This window comes from Vipera ursinii (assembly GCF_947247035.1).
Source record: "Vipera ursinii genome assembly, chromosome: 1".
NCBI classification, from domain to species: domain Eukaryota; kingdom Metazoa; phylum Chordata; class Lepidosauria; order Squamata; family Viperidae; genus Vipera; species Vipera ursinii.
This window is the reverse complement of record NC_139512.1, coordinates 288,217,906-288,236,105: the sequence shown is the minus strand read 5'-3', so window position 1 is coordinate 288,236,105 and position 18,200 is coordinate 288,217,906. Positions and strand designations below refer to the sequence as shown.

General features: G+C 37.9%; 1 protein-coding gene across 1 annotated transcript in view; it reads right to left on the bottom strand.

The window, feature by feature from the left end:
- Positions 1-18,200, bottom strand: part of FMN2 (formin 2) — a gene marked incomplete at its 5' end in the record, with an annotated part of 185,795 nt that overhangs the window by 145,752 nt on the left and 21,843 nt on the right. Inside the window, 2 exons of the mRNA XM_083348703.1 lie at positions 1,896-1,957; positions 12,832-12,979. Of these exons, the coding sequence (XP_083204829.1) occupies positions 1,896-1,957; positions 12,832-12,979 (210 nt within the window). The remainder of the gene's footprint in view (positions 1-1,895; positions 1,958-12,831; positions 12,980-18,200) is intronic.

Genomic DNA, 18,200 nt, shown 5'->3' with positions numbered 1-18,200 from the left:
GTATTCCTAAAAAGTGTTAGCTGCAAGTTAACAAGTTCAGCTCTATGATCTTAACTGGTTGATTAGAATTTACTGCAGGCGGCAGCTATGCCTAAAACTGACAAATTCCTAATCAGTTTCACACTAAAGACTTTTCTTTTCCCCCTAAATGGCTCATCACTATAGCATTCCTTTCAATGTGTCTTCCCCATTGTGTGCCTGTTTACTCACTTGTAATCCCCTTTTTTTCTCCAATAAGTGTAAATACAAATATCAATTTCCTTTTTCCTCAATATCCCAGCTGTGGGATGAGCATTCCAAAGGGCATGGGAGTCAGGAAAAAGGGCTATAAGATTTGCCCTTGTACCTGGGTTCCTTATGAGTCAAGTTCTGGAACATCCCTCCTAGCTGTATGAGGTTGAGACAATGGTCAGTTCTGACATCTCCAAAACAGGTGTTTTGGCATTGTAGCCCTGGCTATGCAAACATGTTGCCAGCTGGTGCCCAGCTTTAGGTATCCAGATATAGGACTGAATATTACAAGTATATACAGATTTAGAATGTTCACATTCAAGAATATAATCTCAACTAACTCTGCCTGAATCTCTGATCACTAATTTCCTTTATAAAGATTTATTGGACATTGCACTCTTTTTTACTCTACCTCATCCATTTCCAAAAAGATGGGAAAGCTAGAAAGAAAAGCTAAAAGCTTGTAGAAGTAAATATTTTCAAATATACAGCTAGTTGCTGTTAATATTGAATTGGTAATGCCAAAGTAAAGATAGTTAGCAAGTACAGCCCATAAATGTTTAGGGAAGCACCAAACAAAGACAGAACTCATTTAAAATCTGCTTTATAAAATGGATGAAAGAAATATACAGAATACCCTCTAAGGTTGTGCATGATTGGAAATGGCAGCTTTGGACATCACACAAACACAACATCTTATGACATGGAAGAAAGAGGGACTGCTTTAATAATGGCAGATAGACCCTTTTTTCTGCCCCAAATCCATAATATTTTTTCCTAATAGGCACTGCCTTAGCATCTATTACCATTCACATATTTAGACTCTTCGTCACTTAAGTATTTTGCCATTAACACATTCTGGATGATAAGGCAGCTACTGTATTTCAGTTTAGGTTTAGAACATAATTGTTTTGATAGAATATAAAGTAAAACGAGCTATATGTGTGCCCAATTATCTTCTCTGCTCATCGTGCCATTCTAAGTTTCTCCTTCAGAATATGCTATGAGTAAAAGACAGAACCAATGACACCACTGCTTGTTAAGCCTGACTAGAAATTAAAATAAACATTTGCAGGGGTGATTTCTTTTATTTAAACTCATTTACATCACAATACAGGGATTACAAAAAAGTGAACTTTGTTTCTACCACCCTGATGCTAAGCAAACTTCCTTGAGAATGAACACTGCTATCATAGAGTAGAATAATCAAACGCAAAATCAGTAAAATGGACTCTGTAACTGTAAGTATATGAAGCTAACCTTCTTTTGATGAAACATGGGGGAGGGTGGGGGGAGGAGGGAGGGGGAGATGGACAGTCAAGATGCCCACATGCTGATATTCGGCTGCAGGCTGCTATCCCACCTCCTATTGCTTTCAGCATGGTTTGGCCCCTTCCAGGCTTTTGGGCTTGGACTTTGGCCCAAAGTTATATTCCTAGCACTATCGCCGATTCTGAAGAGTAAACTTAAAACCAAATTATGTTATGCTAACAAATATAACCAAGGACTGTACTTTGCACATTGCAAGAGATTTGTTTTCCATTTACCATCTGCAAAATTAATCTTGCATATCAGTTTTCTTATATAAAGTGTTGTCTTTAGCAATAATAGTTTAAATATGGAAAGTTTGATTATAGTTAAGTATTCCGCTAGCAAAATCATACCTGTATCTGTTGAACAATCTCTGTATCTTCTGTCTCTGTTGCTTCGGCAACAACTTCAGGTTCTGGATTGGGAAGTAAACATAAAAGTTCTTTTTATTCTTCTAAATATCAAACTAATTTGAAATGCTTATATCTCCTAGATACACATAAATTTCTTTGATTTTAAGGTGTATTATTTTCCTTCCATTTATGAGTTGACTTAGTGCCTTAGTATGATGGCTTACTTAAATTATTCCCATAGGAAGTGTATTTTGTTTTAGGGATTTATGATTATCTTTTCCAGGTCATCTGATGAAGTATCAAGCATCAGACATAACCCTGTTGTACTGATTAATAAAAAAAGTGAGAACTGGAGCTGCTTTCATAGTTGAAAATGAGACATGGTTAAAGAAAGGGATTAAAGTTTTACAACAAGAAGATTCTTAGAGGCTAAAACATACGGTATAAACAAAAGTTGCTGGAATTGGGTATGTCTAGTTTAATGAAGGGGTGACATGATAGCAGTGTTCCAATAACTCAGGGATTGCCAGAAAGAAGAGGGAGTCAAGCTATTCTCCAAAGCAGTTGAAGGTAGGACAAGAAACAATGGATGGAAACTAACCAAAGAGAGAAGCAACCTAGAACTAAGGAGAAATTTCCTGATAGTTAGAACAATTAATGAGTGGAACAACCTGCCTCTAGAAGTGGTGAATTCTCCAACACTGGAAGTTTTTAAAAACCAGTGATGGAGCACCCACGATTTCTGAGGGCGAGCTGTTTCACTGGTTAATTGTCCTCACTGTTAGGAAGCCCTTTCTTTCCTCATCTCTTTCCTCATAAGAGATAAACAAAATAAAACTTTATTATAAAGCAACAAAAGCATAACATGTAATTCTGCTTTTCAACTGTAAGTATTAACATGCAGACCTTCCATGTGAAAGGAGATCATTACAAAGCTGCCAAGAACACAGAAGCTTGCAAATCAATTTTTAACCAATCAAGATGAAAACACAATATTTCAGACAGTTTGAGCTGAAAGAGAATAGCCCTCTGCCTGAAGTAGTGCAGATTATAAAAAGACAATTCAAAATATTACACATCCCAAGAAGCTTATGAAGAAAGAAATGTAACTTCATGAACACAGGCTGAGATATACATGAAGCTGAAACTCACTCCATATCAAAACTTATATCAAAGGTAGAGAAAATAAGACTTAGCCCAATATAACTAATAAGCTAATTTATAAAAGTTCAGAGCAGAGCAACTAAGATGATCAAAGGCCCGGAGAGTAAAACATACGAAGAACGGCTGCAGGATTTTGGTTTGACTAGTCTAAAGAAAAAAAGAAATAGGGGAGACATGATAGCAGTATTGCAGTATTTGAGGGGATGCCACAAAGAAGAGGGAGTCAAACTATTCACCAAAGCACCAGAGGGCAAGAGACTGGACAGTCACTTGTCTGAGATGGTATAGGTTCTCCTACTTGAGCAGGGGGCTGGACCAGAAGATCTCCAGGGTCTCTCCCAGCTCCTATTCTATTCTGTTCTGTTCTCTTCTCTTCTGTTCTATTCTAATCATTACTGTTTCTACAGCTGTTAGAAATGTACGATGTATTAGCATGTAACAGTGTATTAACTCCTACGACACCAAGCTTCCAAAATGATGTAGAAAGAGAAAACAGCACAGAATGTGACCAAGAAGTATACCAAGCAGCTATTGGTAGCTTATTGTATTTATCCCAGTGATCAAGGCCAGATATAATATAGCTTATTGTATTTATAAAATATAATCAGCACCCAAACAACAACACTGGTTGGGTATTAAAAGAATATTAAGATATTTAATAGGAGCAATGGACCTAGTATTGAGAATAAGGCCACCTGGTGACTTATCATTACAATTCTAGTGACTGGGCAAATGATATGCGGGACAGAAAATCATACTCAGGGTTTGTGATATTGTTTGCCGGCACTCTAATTGGATGGAAATCCAGAAAACAACCTTCAGTAGCACTGTCAACTGCTGAAGCTGAATTCATAGCATTGTCTGAGGAATGGCAGGGGGGCAGAGGTCAACCCCTAGGCCCCTTAGTTGTGGGGTGCCTCAGGGGTCGGTACTCTCACCTCTCCTGTTCAACATCTATATGAAGCTGCTGGGTGAGATCATCCGTGGCTTCAGGGTGAGGTATCATCAATATGCTGATGATACCCAGCTTTTCATCTCCACCCCGAACCAACCCAGTGATGCCCTCGATGTGATGTCCCGTTGCCTGGAAGCAGTACAGATTTGGATGGGAAAGAACAGGTTCCAGCTCAACCCGGCCAAGACTGAGTGGCTTTACATACCGGCATCTCGTTTAGTCCAAGAGGTTCCATCTTTGGTTATAGGAGGAGAGATGTTACCTCCCGTTGATAGAGCACACAATCTAGGCATCCTCCTGGATTCACGACTCAGTTTTGAAGATCATATTGGAGTCGTGGCTTGGGGGGCATTTGCCCAGGTTCACCTGGTACGCCAGTTGCACCCCTTTCTGGACCAAGATGCCCTATGTACAGTCACCCACGCACTCGTTACCTCCCGTATAGATTACTGCAATGTTCTCTACATGGGGCTGCTCTTGAAGACCACCCGGAGGCTTCAGCTGGTGCAGAGTACGGCTGCACGGGTAGTGATGGGAGCACCCCGATACTCCCATATTACACCCCTCCTGCGTGAGCTGCATTGGTTACCGGTTGCCCTCTGGGTGAGATTTAAGGTGCTGGTACTTACCTTTAAAGCCCTACATGGCTTAGGCCCAGAATACTTGCAGGACCATCTGCTGCCGGGAACGAATTCCCATCGCCCAGTACGCTCACACAGAGAAGGCCTCCTCAGGGTACCATCGGCTAGACAATGTCGGCTGGCGACCCCCAGGGGGAGGGCCTTCTCTGTGGGAGCGCCAGCCCTGTGGAACCAGCTCCCCCCTGAGCTTCGGATGGCCCCAGATCTCCAGTCCTTTTGCCGCGGCCTCAAAACACTCCTTTTCCACCTGGCTGACCTGGACTGACAAAGATTTTAATTTATGGTTTTAATTTTTTAACTCTAATTTTTAATTTATTTTAATTTTAATTTATTGTACAGGGGCCTTTAATTTTAATTTTATCTTAACTTCTGTATTTATTGTATGTTATTGTTGTTAGCCGCCCTGAGTCCTTCAGGAGATAGGGCAGCATATAAGTCCCAATAATAAATAAATAAATAAATAAATAAATAAATAAATAAATAAATAAATAAATATTTATGTACAAGGCACTCTACAATATTTGAAGACAATGTTGTGTGTATAAAAATGGCAATGGGAGAACGCATCAGAAGCAGAAGTAAACATGTAGATATAAAGTATTGCAATGTCAGGGAGGCTGTAAAGGATAAACTGATAAAGTTACAGCATTGTTCTACTGATATAGCCGATATGTTAGCTAAACCTTTTAAACTCAGCCAAGCATCAAGAGCAGTGGTGGGATTCAAATATGTGAACAACTGGTTCTCTGTGTGGATGCCGCTTCCGGAAGTCCATTCTGGGCCTGGGCAACAAAAAATTAGCTACCAGTTATGCCGAAGTGGTGCAAACTGGCTGAATCCCACCATTGTCCGTGGCCCAGTACCAGCCGTGACCCACTACCAGTTTCAGCCCATTGAGAACCGGTCTGGACAAGCGGAGGGTGAGCTCACAAAGTTCCATCTGTGCATGTGTGGGATTAGATTGCGCATGTGAAACCATCCCCTCCTGCCCACAACTGCTCAGTCTGCAGAGTCAGAAAGGTCGAGGACTGCTGATCTATATCATTAACCCCCAGAGTAAGGGAAGTCAGTTCGACCTACATGATGTGGGGCAAGACCAAGCAACAAGGGCTGAAGGATAGGAGTGAATGATATAACTATTTCAGGAAGAAACAAACACACAATCTTGCTTGACTGGGACTGTAAGGGAGAAACAATTGTAACAAATATTCTAGTTTTTGGAATTCAAGAATATATACCTTTGCCTGCAATAAAAGAATATATGCTTCTTTGGAAACTATTATAATAATACAGCAGAATCAAACACTTATGTGATGAAGTAATATAAATTAACATGGAAGACCATACATCCTAAATTACTCCATTGCTTATTCTAAAAATCTCCACTATTCCCACAACCATAAAACCTGAAGTACTTAATAATGAGGTAAAGAAGAGAGCTCTATAGTGACATTATCAGGGATGCATCTGCTGCAGTTAGCTGCCTAATGATTTAAGCTACACTCAGGCTACATGTGATTTTCCCAGACTGTAAGGAGCTTTTTCCCCTTCATGGATTACTGCCTTGTCGTGGCGAAGGGGCTTGCGTAATTCAATGAAGCTATGAGCTATGTCGTGCAGGGCCACACAGGTCATAGCAGAGAGTTCTGACAAAACGTGATCCACTGGAGAAGGAAATGGCAAACCACTCCAGTATCTTTGCCATGAAAAACATATGGACAGTACCAAAAGGCAAAAAGATATGACGCTGGAAGATGAGCCCCTCAGGTTGGAAGGCATCCAATATGCTACTGGGGAAGAGCAGAGGGTTAGTACTAGTAGTGCCAGAAAGAATGAAGCGACTGGGCCAAAGCCGAAAGAACGCTCTGCTGTGGATGTATCTGGTGGTGAAAGGAAAGTCCGATGCTGTAAAGATTTTTTCTCCATAGGAACCTGGAATGTAAGATCCATGAATCAAGAAAAGCTGGATGTGGTCAAACAAGAGATGACAAGACTGAACATCGACATCTTAGGAATCAGCGAACTAAAATGGACAGGAATGGGTGACAAGAATCCCTCAGAAGAAATGGAGTAGCCTTCATAGTCAATAAAAGAGTAGGAAAAGCAATACTGGGATACAATCCCCAAAATGACAGAATGATCTCAGTTCGAATCCAAGGCAAACCATTTACTATCACAATAGTCCAAGTCTATGCCACAACCACCGGTTCTGAAGAGGATAAAATTGACCGGTTCTATGAAGTCCTACAGCATCTTATAGAACTAACACCAAAACAATGATGTCCTTATCATCATGGGGGAATGGAATGCTAAAGTAGGAAGCCAAAAGATAACCAGAATAACAGGCAAGTTTGGCCTTGGAGTACAAAATGAAGCAGGGCACAGGCTAGGGAGTTCCAGAAAAACATCTACTTCTGCTTCATTGACTATGCTAAAGCAATTGATTGTGTGGATCACAACAAACTGTGGCAAGTTCTTAAAGAGATGGGAATACCAGACCATCTTATTTGTCTCTTGAGAAACCTATATGCAGGTCAAGAAGCAACAGTGAGAACTGGACACGGAACCACTGATTGGTTCAAAATTGGGAAAGGAGTCCGGCAAGGCTGTATACTGTCACCCTGCCTGTTTAACTTATATGCAGAGTACATCATGAGAAAGGCAGGGCTAGATGAATCAAAAGTTGGAATTAAAATTGCTGGGAGAAATATCAACAACCTAAGATACGCAGATGATACCACTCTAATGGCAGAAAGTGAAGAGGAACTAAAGAGCTTCTTGTTACGAGTGAAGAAGGAGAGTGCAAAAGTTGGGTTGAAACTAAACATTAAGAAAACCAAGATCATGGCATCTGGCCCTCTCAATTCCTGGTAAATAGATGGGGAAGAAATGGAGGTAGTGATTTTATTTTTCTGGGCTCCAAGATCACTGCAGATGGGGACTGCAGCCAAGAAATTAAAAGACGGTTGTTCCCGGGGAGGAAAGCCATGGCAAATCTAGACAGCACACTAAAAAGCAGAAACATCACCCTGCCAACAAAAGTGCGTATAGTCAAGGCTATGGTCTTCCCAGTTGCAATGTATGGCTGTGAAAGTTGGACCATAAGAAAGGCTGAGTGCCAAAGAATTGAGGCCTTTGAACTATGGTGCTGGAGAAGACTCCTGCGAGTCCCTTGGACTGCAAGGCAATCAAACCAGTCAGTCCTAGAGGAGATCAACCCTGACTGCTCTTTAGAAGGCCAGATCCTGAAGTTGAAACTCAAATACTTTGGCCACTTAATGAGAAGGAAGGACTCACTAGAGAAGAGCCTAATGCTGGGAAAGGTTGAGGGCAAGAGAAGAAGGGGATGACAGAGAATGAGGTGGCTGGATGGAGTCACTGAAGCAGTAGGCGTGAGCCTAAATGGACTCCAGAAGATGGTAGAGGACAGGAAGGCCTGGAGGAACATTGTCCATGGGTTCATGATGGGTTGAACATGACTTCACAACTAACAAGAACAAAGGAGGTTTTTTATCTTTCTATGCAGGAACATCTACACTGCAGTTGTCATGGTTCTGATAGATGAAACCCACCAAAAGAACATCAAGGCAAAATTCTTCCTTAAAGAACATTTTATTCGGGGAACAAAGTATCAGCACTACATAGTTGAACCCAAAAACTAAATTCCCTTCCCCCAGATACAAAGTAACAAAGTACAATTCCCACCCTCAATAAACTGTCATAAATCACATTCTCCAATTAGTTAAAAGCTTGTGCTTCCTCCTGAGCTCCTCAACCCGCTAAAGCATTATCAGCTTGTCCTTGGGTTCCCATCACAGTGTTACTGTTATGGCTAGCTGAGCTTTCATTTGAACCCCCCTCCCTGCTGTACTTGATTCCTAAAAGCAAGAAAAAGCATAGAAAAGGAGAAGAGAAAATGGCTGCATTTCCATCAGTTGTCAAAGTGTCAAAGCGGGAACATCCAATGTTAGCAGCATTGACAGCAGTCTTAAAACAACAATGCCCATGGAGTGTAGTATATCAGCTAAAGAGATAAATCAATATACCGTATGATTCTTTCTTAACAATTTATTTTTTCCATTTCTATAGCCACTCATCTAATCCAATTGATTCTGGGCAGCAAATCCAGTTTGTATTACCAAGCTACTCTTGATTGTCTAAGTAGCTATGGGGAAAAGAAATCAGAAATAAAACTGAAAAGAGGATCTTGATCTTCCTTTTTCTCCTCCTAAAACTATTAAAAGTGTAGCAACACCTACCCAATTTGTACATGGAGAAGCAACAACAAATACTGTAGATATGGTCTGCCAGGTTGAAAAAAAATTCCAGGAAGGATGATGACAATGATGTAATTTGCTTTATGTTCCACTCCATTTAACCTGATATTTTCAATATTGTTCTCTGGCTAGCCTAGGTACATACTGTATGATATATACACACATGCACAAATTTGGATACAAAGAATTTGTAGATGATTAATTTCACTTTAATTAGCCTAAATAGATAACTGGACAAATTTACTCAAAGACATTTGAGTATTTCTTTTAAATATAAATGGAAACAGGGCAGGGGTAGGCAACCTTGGCTCTTTTATGATTCATGGACGTCAACTCCCAGAATTCCTGAGCCAGCATAGTCCACGAGTCATAAAAGAGCCATGGTTGCCTACCGCTGTTCTAGGGCAAAGCAATTCAAAAGCTAAAAGCTCCTAGTTGTCAGGAGCACAGGTGCATTACTCAATAAACAGTTCCCCAGGTATGGTACAGAGCCGAGCTGGTACAGTAGTGAAGGTATCAGGTGAGCCTTAGGCACAAAAACAGCTGGGTGACCTTGGACCCCTCACACATTCTCAATCCTACATACTCTCAATCCTAGAAAAAGGACAAGGCAAACTATTAAAAAAAACAACCCTTGTCAAGAAAACTGCAAGGACTTGTCTAGGCAATCACTAGGAGGTAAGATTGACTTGAAGACTGACACATAGGTATGGCAAACTTCAGGTGGAAGGTTGAAAGTCTTTATAGGCCAGAGCCTTACCTGTACAAAATGAAAACTGTCTCAAGATAGATAAACTTTTTCAGTGATATTTTTTCTCCCCTTCAACTCCAACAAAAAGTTTTTACTGTTCTTACAGATTAATTACTATACTGTAATTTCAGCAAATGAAGACAGGAAGCCTATATACTATCATGGGAGCATGAAGTTTATGGAGAATAAATAAAAACAAAGTTTCATTTTGCAAAGTGAGAACTTTGCAGGTGTGTCCCTCTCAAAGTCTTCCAAGAATGAGAACAAGCTGTGTGAATGGGACTCCCCCTTATTTAACTAATAATTAAAGCAAAGTAACCTGGCTCTTCGAGCTCTCTGGCCCAGGCTGAGGATTAATCTTATTTTAACTGGGGTTTTATTTACGCAGGGGCAAATATATATATATTTTTTAAAAAAATTGTTTTAACTTTTGTATCTTGGTTTTTTTAATCACCCTGTAAACCGCCCTGAGTCCTTCGGGAAAGGGCGGTATATAAATGTAATAAAATAAAATAAAATAAAATAAATAAATAAATAAATAAATAAATAAATAAATAAATAAATAAATAATGCCAAGGAGAAATATTGTTTGTCTAGTTTTGAGATAAGAGAGGGATTAGATTTGATATTTTGAATAAATCAGTACTGATTGTTCTTAGGATCCTTTATCCAGGATTATTTTAAAATATTTTTTTATACTGTATGTACAATTTATACAGCCATCCACCTCACACACTGACTATGGGCAGGAAGAAAAGGAAGCAGCAGGGGCTGCCACAAAGAAGAGGGGGTCACCTTATCCTCCAAAGCACCTGAAACAGCTTGCCTCCAGAAATCATGGGCACTCCATCAATGGAGGTTTTCAGCAAGAGACTGGACAGTCACTTGTCTGAGATGGTATAGGTTCTCCTGCCTGAGCAGGGGGCTGGACTAGAAGACCTCCAAGGTCCCTTCCTATTCTATTCTGTTCTGTTCTGTTCTGTTCTGGTCTAGTCTACTCTGCTATGTTAATATTGTTGATACCCAGATGATAAATCTAAAACAGCAACAGATGTAAAGTAAGAATAAAAATGATATATCCACCAACAATCAGATTAAGATGTATCAAACCAAATGTACGGTAATATTTTAAACAATAATTTGTTACTTTTCCTGCACCCACATAAAAATTACCCACTGCATGCACAATATTTTAAATCCTAAAGGAGAAGATTCATGTAAAATGTATCTAGCCTCCCAGGGAATTTATCTATTAGGAGCACAATGTAGGTTGAACTAATGTCTCTATAAAATTTATAGTGTAATTATATATATATATATATATATATATATATATATATATATATATATATAATTTATTTTTATTTTATTGCATTTATATACCGCCCTTTCCCTGAGGACTCAGGGCGGTTTACAGGGAGTTAAAAATCAACCATACAAAAGTTAAAAACCAATTTAAAGAGCCAGGTCTTCAGGCCCCGGCGGAATGATTGGAGGTCGGGGGCAGTCCTCAGCTCCACCGGCAGCTGGTTCCAGAGGGCAGGCGCTCCCACTGAGAAGGCCCTATCCCTATATATATATATGTCAAATGCTTGTTAACTATTTAGATTACCTTGCTAGGCCCCAAACATGGGACAAATCTTTATTTTTTGTTTCAGCCTATCCTGAAGGCCATCGACAGGCAGTAGTCACACCGGTGACAGCTCATATTTGTGTAAATTGCTAACAAAGAATTAAGGGAGACTGATATGCATTTCAAACTTATTAGTTTTCATCAGTCAGCCATACCCTTCTGAGATTCGAACCTGGGCTGATTGCACATTAGGCAGTTGTTTTCACCTCTAGGCCACAGGATCTCTCTCGCTTTGTTAGCTTGAGAAGCAAGGGGAGATATGTGTCAAATGCTTGTTAACTATTTAGATTACCTTGCTAGGCCCCAAACATGGGACAAATCATATGACGATTTCAACCTCCATATCAGAGATAGTTAACCTTTTGAAGCCTTTGAGTGCCACTAAATATGGGGATGCCCAGACACAAAATACCACTTGGTGGAAAGGTGAAATAAAAAGTCCAATACTTGTCTTCAAAAATATCATAAAAAACAAACAAAACCTGAAGCAGAAAGTCACTACTTTCAATCCTGTTTGCTGCTCTGCACAGCACTCATTTCACAGAAATTAATCTACCTGAATCATTGTTGTATATATTACTCTAAAATGCATTTATTCCTCCAAATGGAAGCAGAAAGAAAGAATGCCAAAATCATTTCCCCCAAAATCCATTACCCAGGGGGATACTGCTGATATATTATTTTAAATATATAATTTTTTAAAAGTTCTGTTCAACTTTACCTTCATCATTACATCATCATTTTCTCCTTCACCATTTCTTCAAGTCTTTTCTCTTTTGCCCTGTCCCGCCTCTAACTGCACCTCAAGCAATTTACCAGTTTTAGAGGCAAACAGGACATCAATATAAAATCAAAATGGAGAAAGATAAAACAAACTTGCCAATTGCTCATGAATAGTAAGAGCCGAATAGGTACAATAGTTTGAACAGTGAAACAGGATTGGGGAAACTCAGCTCCACCCTCCTCCATTAACCACCCTCCAATAAGTTGTTACTTCTTGATAGGTTGTCAGTGCATCAGTGACAAATATACTGGTTTTTATTTTGTTGTGTTGATGTTGTTTTGCAAATAAACTCGGGAAGAATTTTAAACTTTTTTTTTTAAAAGTAATGAAAATTGGCAAATTGCTATTAAGACCCTTCAATCTTCTCCCTAAAATGAACTTTTTTTGCTGAAGCTTCAAAATTAACAGTGTTTACCCAGTGGAAAATTATAATGGAAATTTGGGAAAATAATTTCACAGTGTCATGTAAAATATATTGTGTGATCTGGAGTGTGTGAATACAAAACTTACTTTCCACCTTTTCTTTATTTGATTTTTGTGGTGCCTTACTTTCAGAAGCTCCAAGCAGCATTCACTGCATTCCTTCCTCATATTGCTCTTCACAGGAAGAACTTTTGAGATAGAATTGGCTTTTTTTTCTGACCTCCAATTAATAGAAACATTGGCTTTAAATACAGGCTTAAAGATTTGGTAGTTACTACCATAACTTCCATGTCCTGGTATCCACTTACCTTTCTTTATATGGTGCACTTTCAGTTCTTCATCTGGAGGCTTTGGTGCTGGCCACACTGATGGAGTTCTCCCTGGAAATCTTCCTTCCGTGTAATCTGACGAATGAGTGGGTTGATTGACTGCTGCCCAAGTATAAAGTTGATCTTGCTGTATTTTCAAGACCAAAATAAAATACCAACATTATGCATTTTCAAAGCTATTATCTCTCTCTAACAATGCAGTGCTACTCCAGACTTTGTTTTCACATTTTACTTCATGAAACCTTGAAATCATTTCAATTTATTTTTAAAAAAAATTCTTGAAAAATCTTGGCTCTATATTTGCTGAATTAGAAGTATTAAAAAGTTAATCTTTATATCTACCTAATAAATAACATCAGAATATTAAATGAAATATTTTAAGTCAACATTTCTGGAGAACTTAATTGTACAAACAAAATTATCTTGATCTTGTACAAAGAAAGACTTCAGGGGAATCCCAATTACCTGTGAACAGGGTAGAGGACTTATACCTTAACATTTAAAACTAAATTGTTTTATATGGAATGGCATACACTGAACTGAAAAGCATCTAAAGGAATTGGCTTGGGTTGTTTGTCAGCCCAGTCAATTTAGTTCATAAACACGGTGCCATCCTCATGTTGCTATGGAACAATACCTTGGGAACAGAAAATTTAAAATGAACTCTTTATTGTCCTTTAAAAAGCATGTAAATTGTGAATGACAACTTTATCTTAGAATTTGGCCTACAGATATTTGAGATTAGACTAAGGTGTAATATTGGTCAGCTTGTTTGCTGAAGCTGCCATGATAAGATTTGTTAATTTAACTTACCAATGCTGAAAACTGTAAAGCACTTATAAACTTATAAGTACTTTAAAAAGTATTGAAACTGTAATAATTATCATTTCTGTAATAATTGCTGAAAATGTGACTGTTATATCCCAAGTACCTTGTATATTAGATTACTAGAAAGGAAAGATCAGTTGAAATTATATTCAAATTTATCTTTAAAAAACTCCCTTTTTACAATCCTGCATTTGGGATATCTTAAAGGGTTATATAAATTAATCTGGGATTAATTGGGAAGAAATTATAAAGTCATCTTTGAAATTCACATGATAGCCCATTTCTATTTTCCTTGCCCAGCAGCACTGGCAGGTATTTGGAAATGGTAACCTTTATACTTTGTAAAACCTCTTTCATGCTCGTGCACCCAAAAAGTTTTGGAAACAAAATCCCGCATAGCTGCTGAAAATAAATAAATAAATAAAACTATTAATTCTTAATACAATATAGCTATGGTATATTTTTATATAGCCTTAAATTGTAAATTTAACTATGAAATTTATATATTATGTCTTCCTTTCCGTTCTTTATCTTGATAAATCAGACAGAAGTTTACCTTTGAATATCTCTGCAGAAGTCATTTTGGTTTACAAGGGGAAAAAAAGGTCTGTACTGTTACTGACAATTTACTGAATATATATGAACCATCCAGTTTTTCTTTAAAACTTTCGATAACAATAATAACACAATAATTATAACTATACAAACTTTTCATCTGTTATTAAGCAGACTAGCCTTGCAAGTTAATTGCTCAGTAAACAGCTGCTGACAAAATGTATATAATATATCCTCTTTCACAATGATGTCTACTTCTGGTTTAAAACTGCAGAGCTATCTTAGAAGGGCGAGGCACAGTATTTGCCTGCAGAATCTGAAGAGTGCATCCAGTTTCAAATCAATACAGCTACTGCTTTCTCCCATTACATTTACCCAAACAGTTCTAATTTTCTCAGAGATCTACCTCTGTTCTAGTTTACAAAACAGTTACTTCCTATTGATAGGAAATTTCATTGTTAACTACAATGTTATCAGTTAAAACCGTAGAGTACTTACATTAAGAGCAAACCAGATGAGCCCTCCAAGCTGAATTATAGGACTGCTGTTATCTTGTTTGTTTCTATACTGACGTAGGCAGACTCATCTTATGAATAAGTAAGTAGCAACTAAAATCTTACTGCGCAGTTAGCATCAACATAGATATTTTAACTCATCGCACTCTCTGTTCACAACAGCTATCAGCTCTTGGAAAATCCCCAAACAAGGAAAATTTAAGAGTTAAAATTTTAACGTGATAAAAATTGAATTAAGTCAATTCAAACTTAATCACTTGAAACAGTTGCAAGGAACTTACAATGACTTTTAGTCAGCAATAGGAAGGAAGGAAGGAAGGAAGGAAGGAAGGAAGGAAGGAAGGAAGGAAGGAAGGAAGGAAGGAAGGAAGGAAGGAAGGAAATATAAAGTACTATGAGAAATTAAAGGACAGATATTACAGAAATTCTATTTTCTCTTCTTTTGCTTTGAATTTTCTTGAATATTTTCCAGTTCTTTTTTTAATAATAAAAAGTGCCAGGTATAACAGAAGAACAATGTCATTTCCAAAAAGCCTCCCTGATTTTTTAAACATTTATTTTTGATTAATAAATAATAGGTTTTCCTTTCAGAAAAATTTAGCAGTGCATTCTACTAAAATGTTTACTTCACAAAGCCTTCCCAAAATTTGTTTTGATACCTAATATAAAGAATGCAAACTGAGAGTAGAATGAAGTTTTGCAAAATCAAGTATCTCAGAATATCCCAGCTTATCTCCAAAGTAAGGAAATATTTCAAAATATTAGAACAGAACCCTAAATAGGCATGGGCCTACATTGGCCTAAGTACTGTACGGTGGTTTGACATATCCAGAAAGTTCCATTCCATGCTATTTGTGAGCAAAGAAAGGCAAGATAACAGACATGCTCTTGCTGCAGACTTGTTCTTATTGCAAGCAATTGGACATAAACCTTCAACGTGCATAACACTGATAGTTTCTTGCTCAATGTTCAGAAAAGTGGATGCTGTTCCTTAGACATGAAGTCTCTTGGATAATACTCAGAGTCTGCCAGTGACTCAGCTGACAGGGAAACTGGGATGAGTCACAGGTTCCTGTCAATAAAATCCCCTATTAGAAGGAGAATACCATGACTCACGTATGTGTCTCTCAGGCAGGAATGCAGAATGTGAGCACACCACATGGATCCTGAGATTCAGGTTGCCTTTCAAAAAAGAAATGTGCCTTCATCTCCCAGCACATTATAGGATTTCAACATGAAATAGACCTAAAAATATGAACAGAACCCATAGACACCTGCTGCCAAATGTAATAACTTAAAAAAACTTCTCTGTGCCAGCTATGGTTGGTTTTTGAGCTTGAATTCATGTAATAAAGTTTGGTGTGCACATACAGACTGCTTTTCGTAGGGCATTTTCTACAAATATGTCTTGATTTGTTCTATTTGTATTAACAGATGGCACAGATGTATATATCTGGGAATCTATGTTATAAGTAAAATTGACTGGTTGATGACAGAGCCTGGTCTTGTATTCCTCCTCCTCCTCCTCCTCCTCCTCCTCCTCCTCCTCCTCCTCCTCCTCCTCCTCCTCCTCCTCCTCCTCCTCTTCTTCTTCTTCTTCTTCTTCTTCTTCTTCTTCTTCTTCTTCTTCTTCTTCTTCTTCTTCTACTACTACTACTACTACTACTACTACTACTATTACTACTATTACTACTACTACTACAACACCTACTACCAAACCTCATTTTACCTGAAATAACATCTAAGGAGATTTCTAAAAGGAGTGCATTGAGAGGTACCACTGCAAAATGTTGTGATAGCCTCAGATATGTCTGTAATCTTTACTTTATAATTATTTTTTTCCATTTAATTATTAAGTAATTATTTATTACTTATTAAGTAATTTACTAAATATAATTGACTGCATGGCCTAGGAACATGAAATAAAGCAGAAGAACAATTTGTTAATATCTGCCAATTTCTTGCTAACACTGTTTTTAAACATAACTATACATGGACAACACCAGACAAAGTCCACAGAAATCAGATTAACTGTAACAACTAAGATATGGGCAGGGGCTGACTATGGAACAGGTTACAAATTGCTCATGTCCAAGTTCCAGATAAAACTAAAGCAGAAGGAAGCCAACCAGTTTCCACAGTATATACCTACTGGAGCATATACCTATCCCTTTCAAGGAAAACATAAAGGATCACTTGGTCCCGTATGTCAATAATGGTGAACCAGAGAAACTATGGAATGAAATTTTATGAATATAAAGAGAGACTGCTGAAAGAGGAGAAAGCAGATTGGATGTTAGAACAAATTGTAGAAATTGCCAAGATAAGAAGCCCAAGCCAAGAAAGATAAAGATCTTAGGAAAGAACTTAACAAAGAAGTTCAGAGACCTCTAGAAGATACAAGTTATGTGTTATGTGTCTATCCCTTCAAAGATCAAAATTGTGCAGGCAACAATTTCCTATGGAAATGGAAATTGGACTCTGAAGAAGCAGGATAGAAACAGCATTGAAGCTTTTGAATGCTGCTGTTGGAGAAAACTGCCAAGCATACCACGGATAACCAAGAAAACAAACAAATGGATAATTGTATTCTTATTTAAGGAACAAATGACTAGGCTCAAATTATCCTACTTCGGATACATTATACAAAGACCTAACTTCTTGGAAAAGTCTAGAATGGTGGGAAAGGCTTGGGAGCAGATCATCCTGGAGAAAACCTATTTTTGTGATTGGTAAAGTTGACCCTTGTTTGATGGCATATCTAATCAATCAATCAATCAATCAATCAATCAATAATATACATTAGTATACATTAATATACAGTTGGTCCTCAACTTTTGTCTAGTCACTTAGTGAACTTTTGAAGATAGGATGGACCTCCCCAGAACTATTTAGGATCCATTTCCAAATTTGCGACAGCTGCACAGACACACATACTGGTATCAGTAGTCAAGTTTATTTATTTATTTTATTTTATAAAATTATAAAATAATTTTATAATTGCATTTTGGGCTACTTGGCAGCTGAGTCACCTTTTCTGATTGTTTGTTACATCCTGCAGTTATGTAACCATGATCTGTGACATTTTTTGCTAGTTTCTGGTGTTTACTTCTGGTTTTTCACAAAAACACCCATTTTTGAAAATGGATTTGCTTAATAATCACAGCACTTGTTTAACTATTGTGGCATTTGCTTAAAGACTGCTATAAAAATGTCAAAAAATCAGGTCTGATCGTATGATGTCTCAACATGCAATAATAACACCTTACAACTCTAATTCCAGGCTCAGTTACAGTTGTGAGTCAAGGACTATTTGTGCTGGAAAAAAACTACGTTGGTTTCAAGTAGGAGTAGATAGTACAAAATAAAAATTTAAAAAATAGGGTATCTTATAGACATTTAAATGACAACCCAAAATGAATAGCTTAAGAGTTACTTAAGGAAATGTGA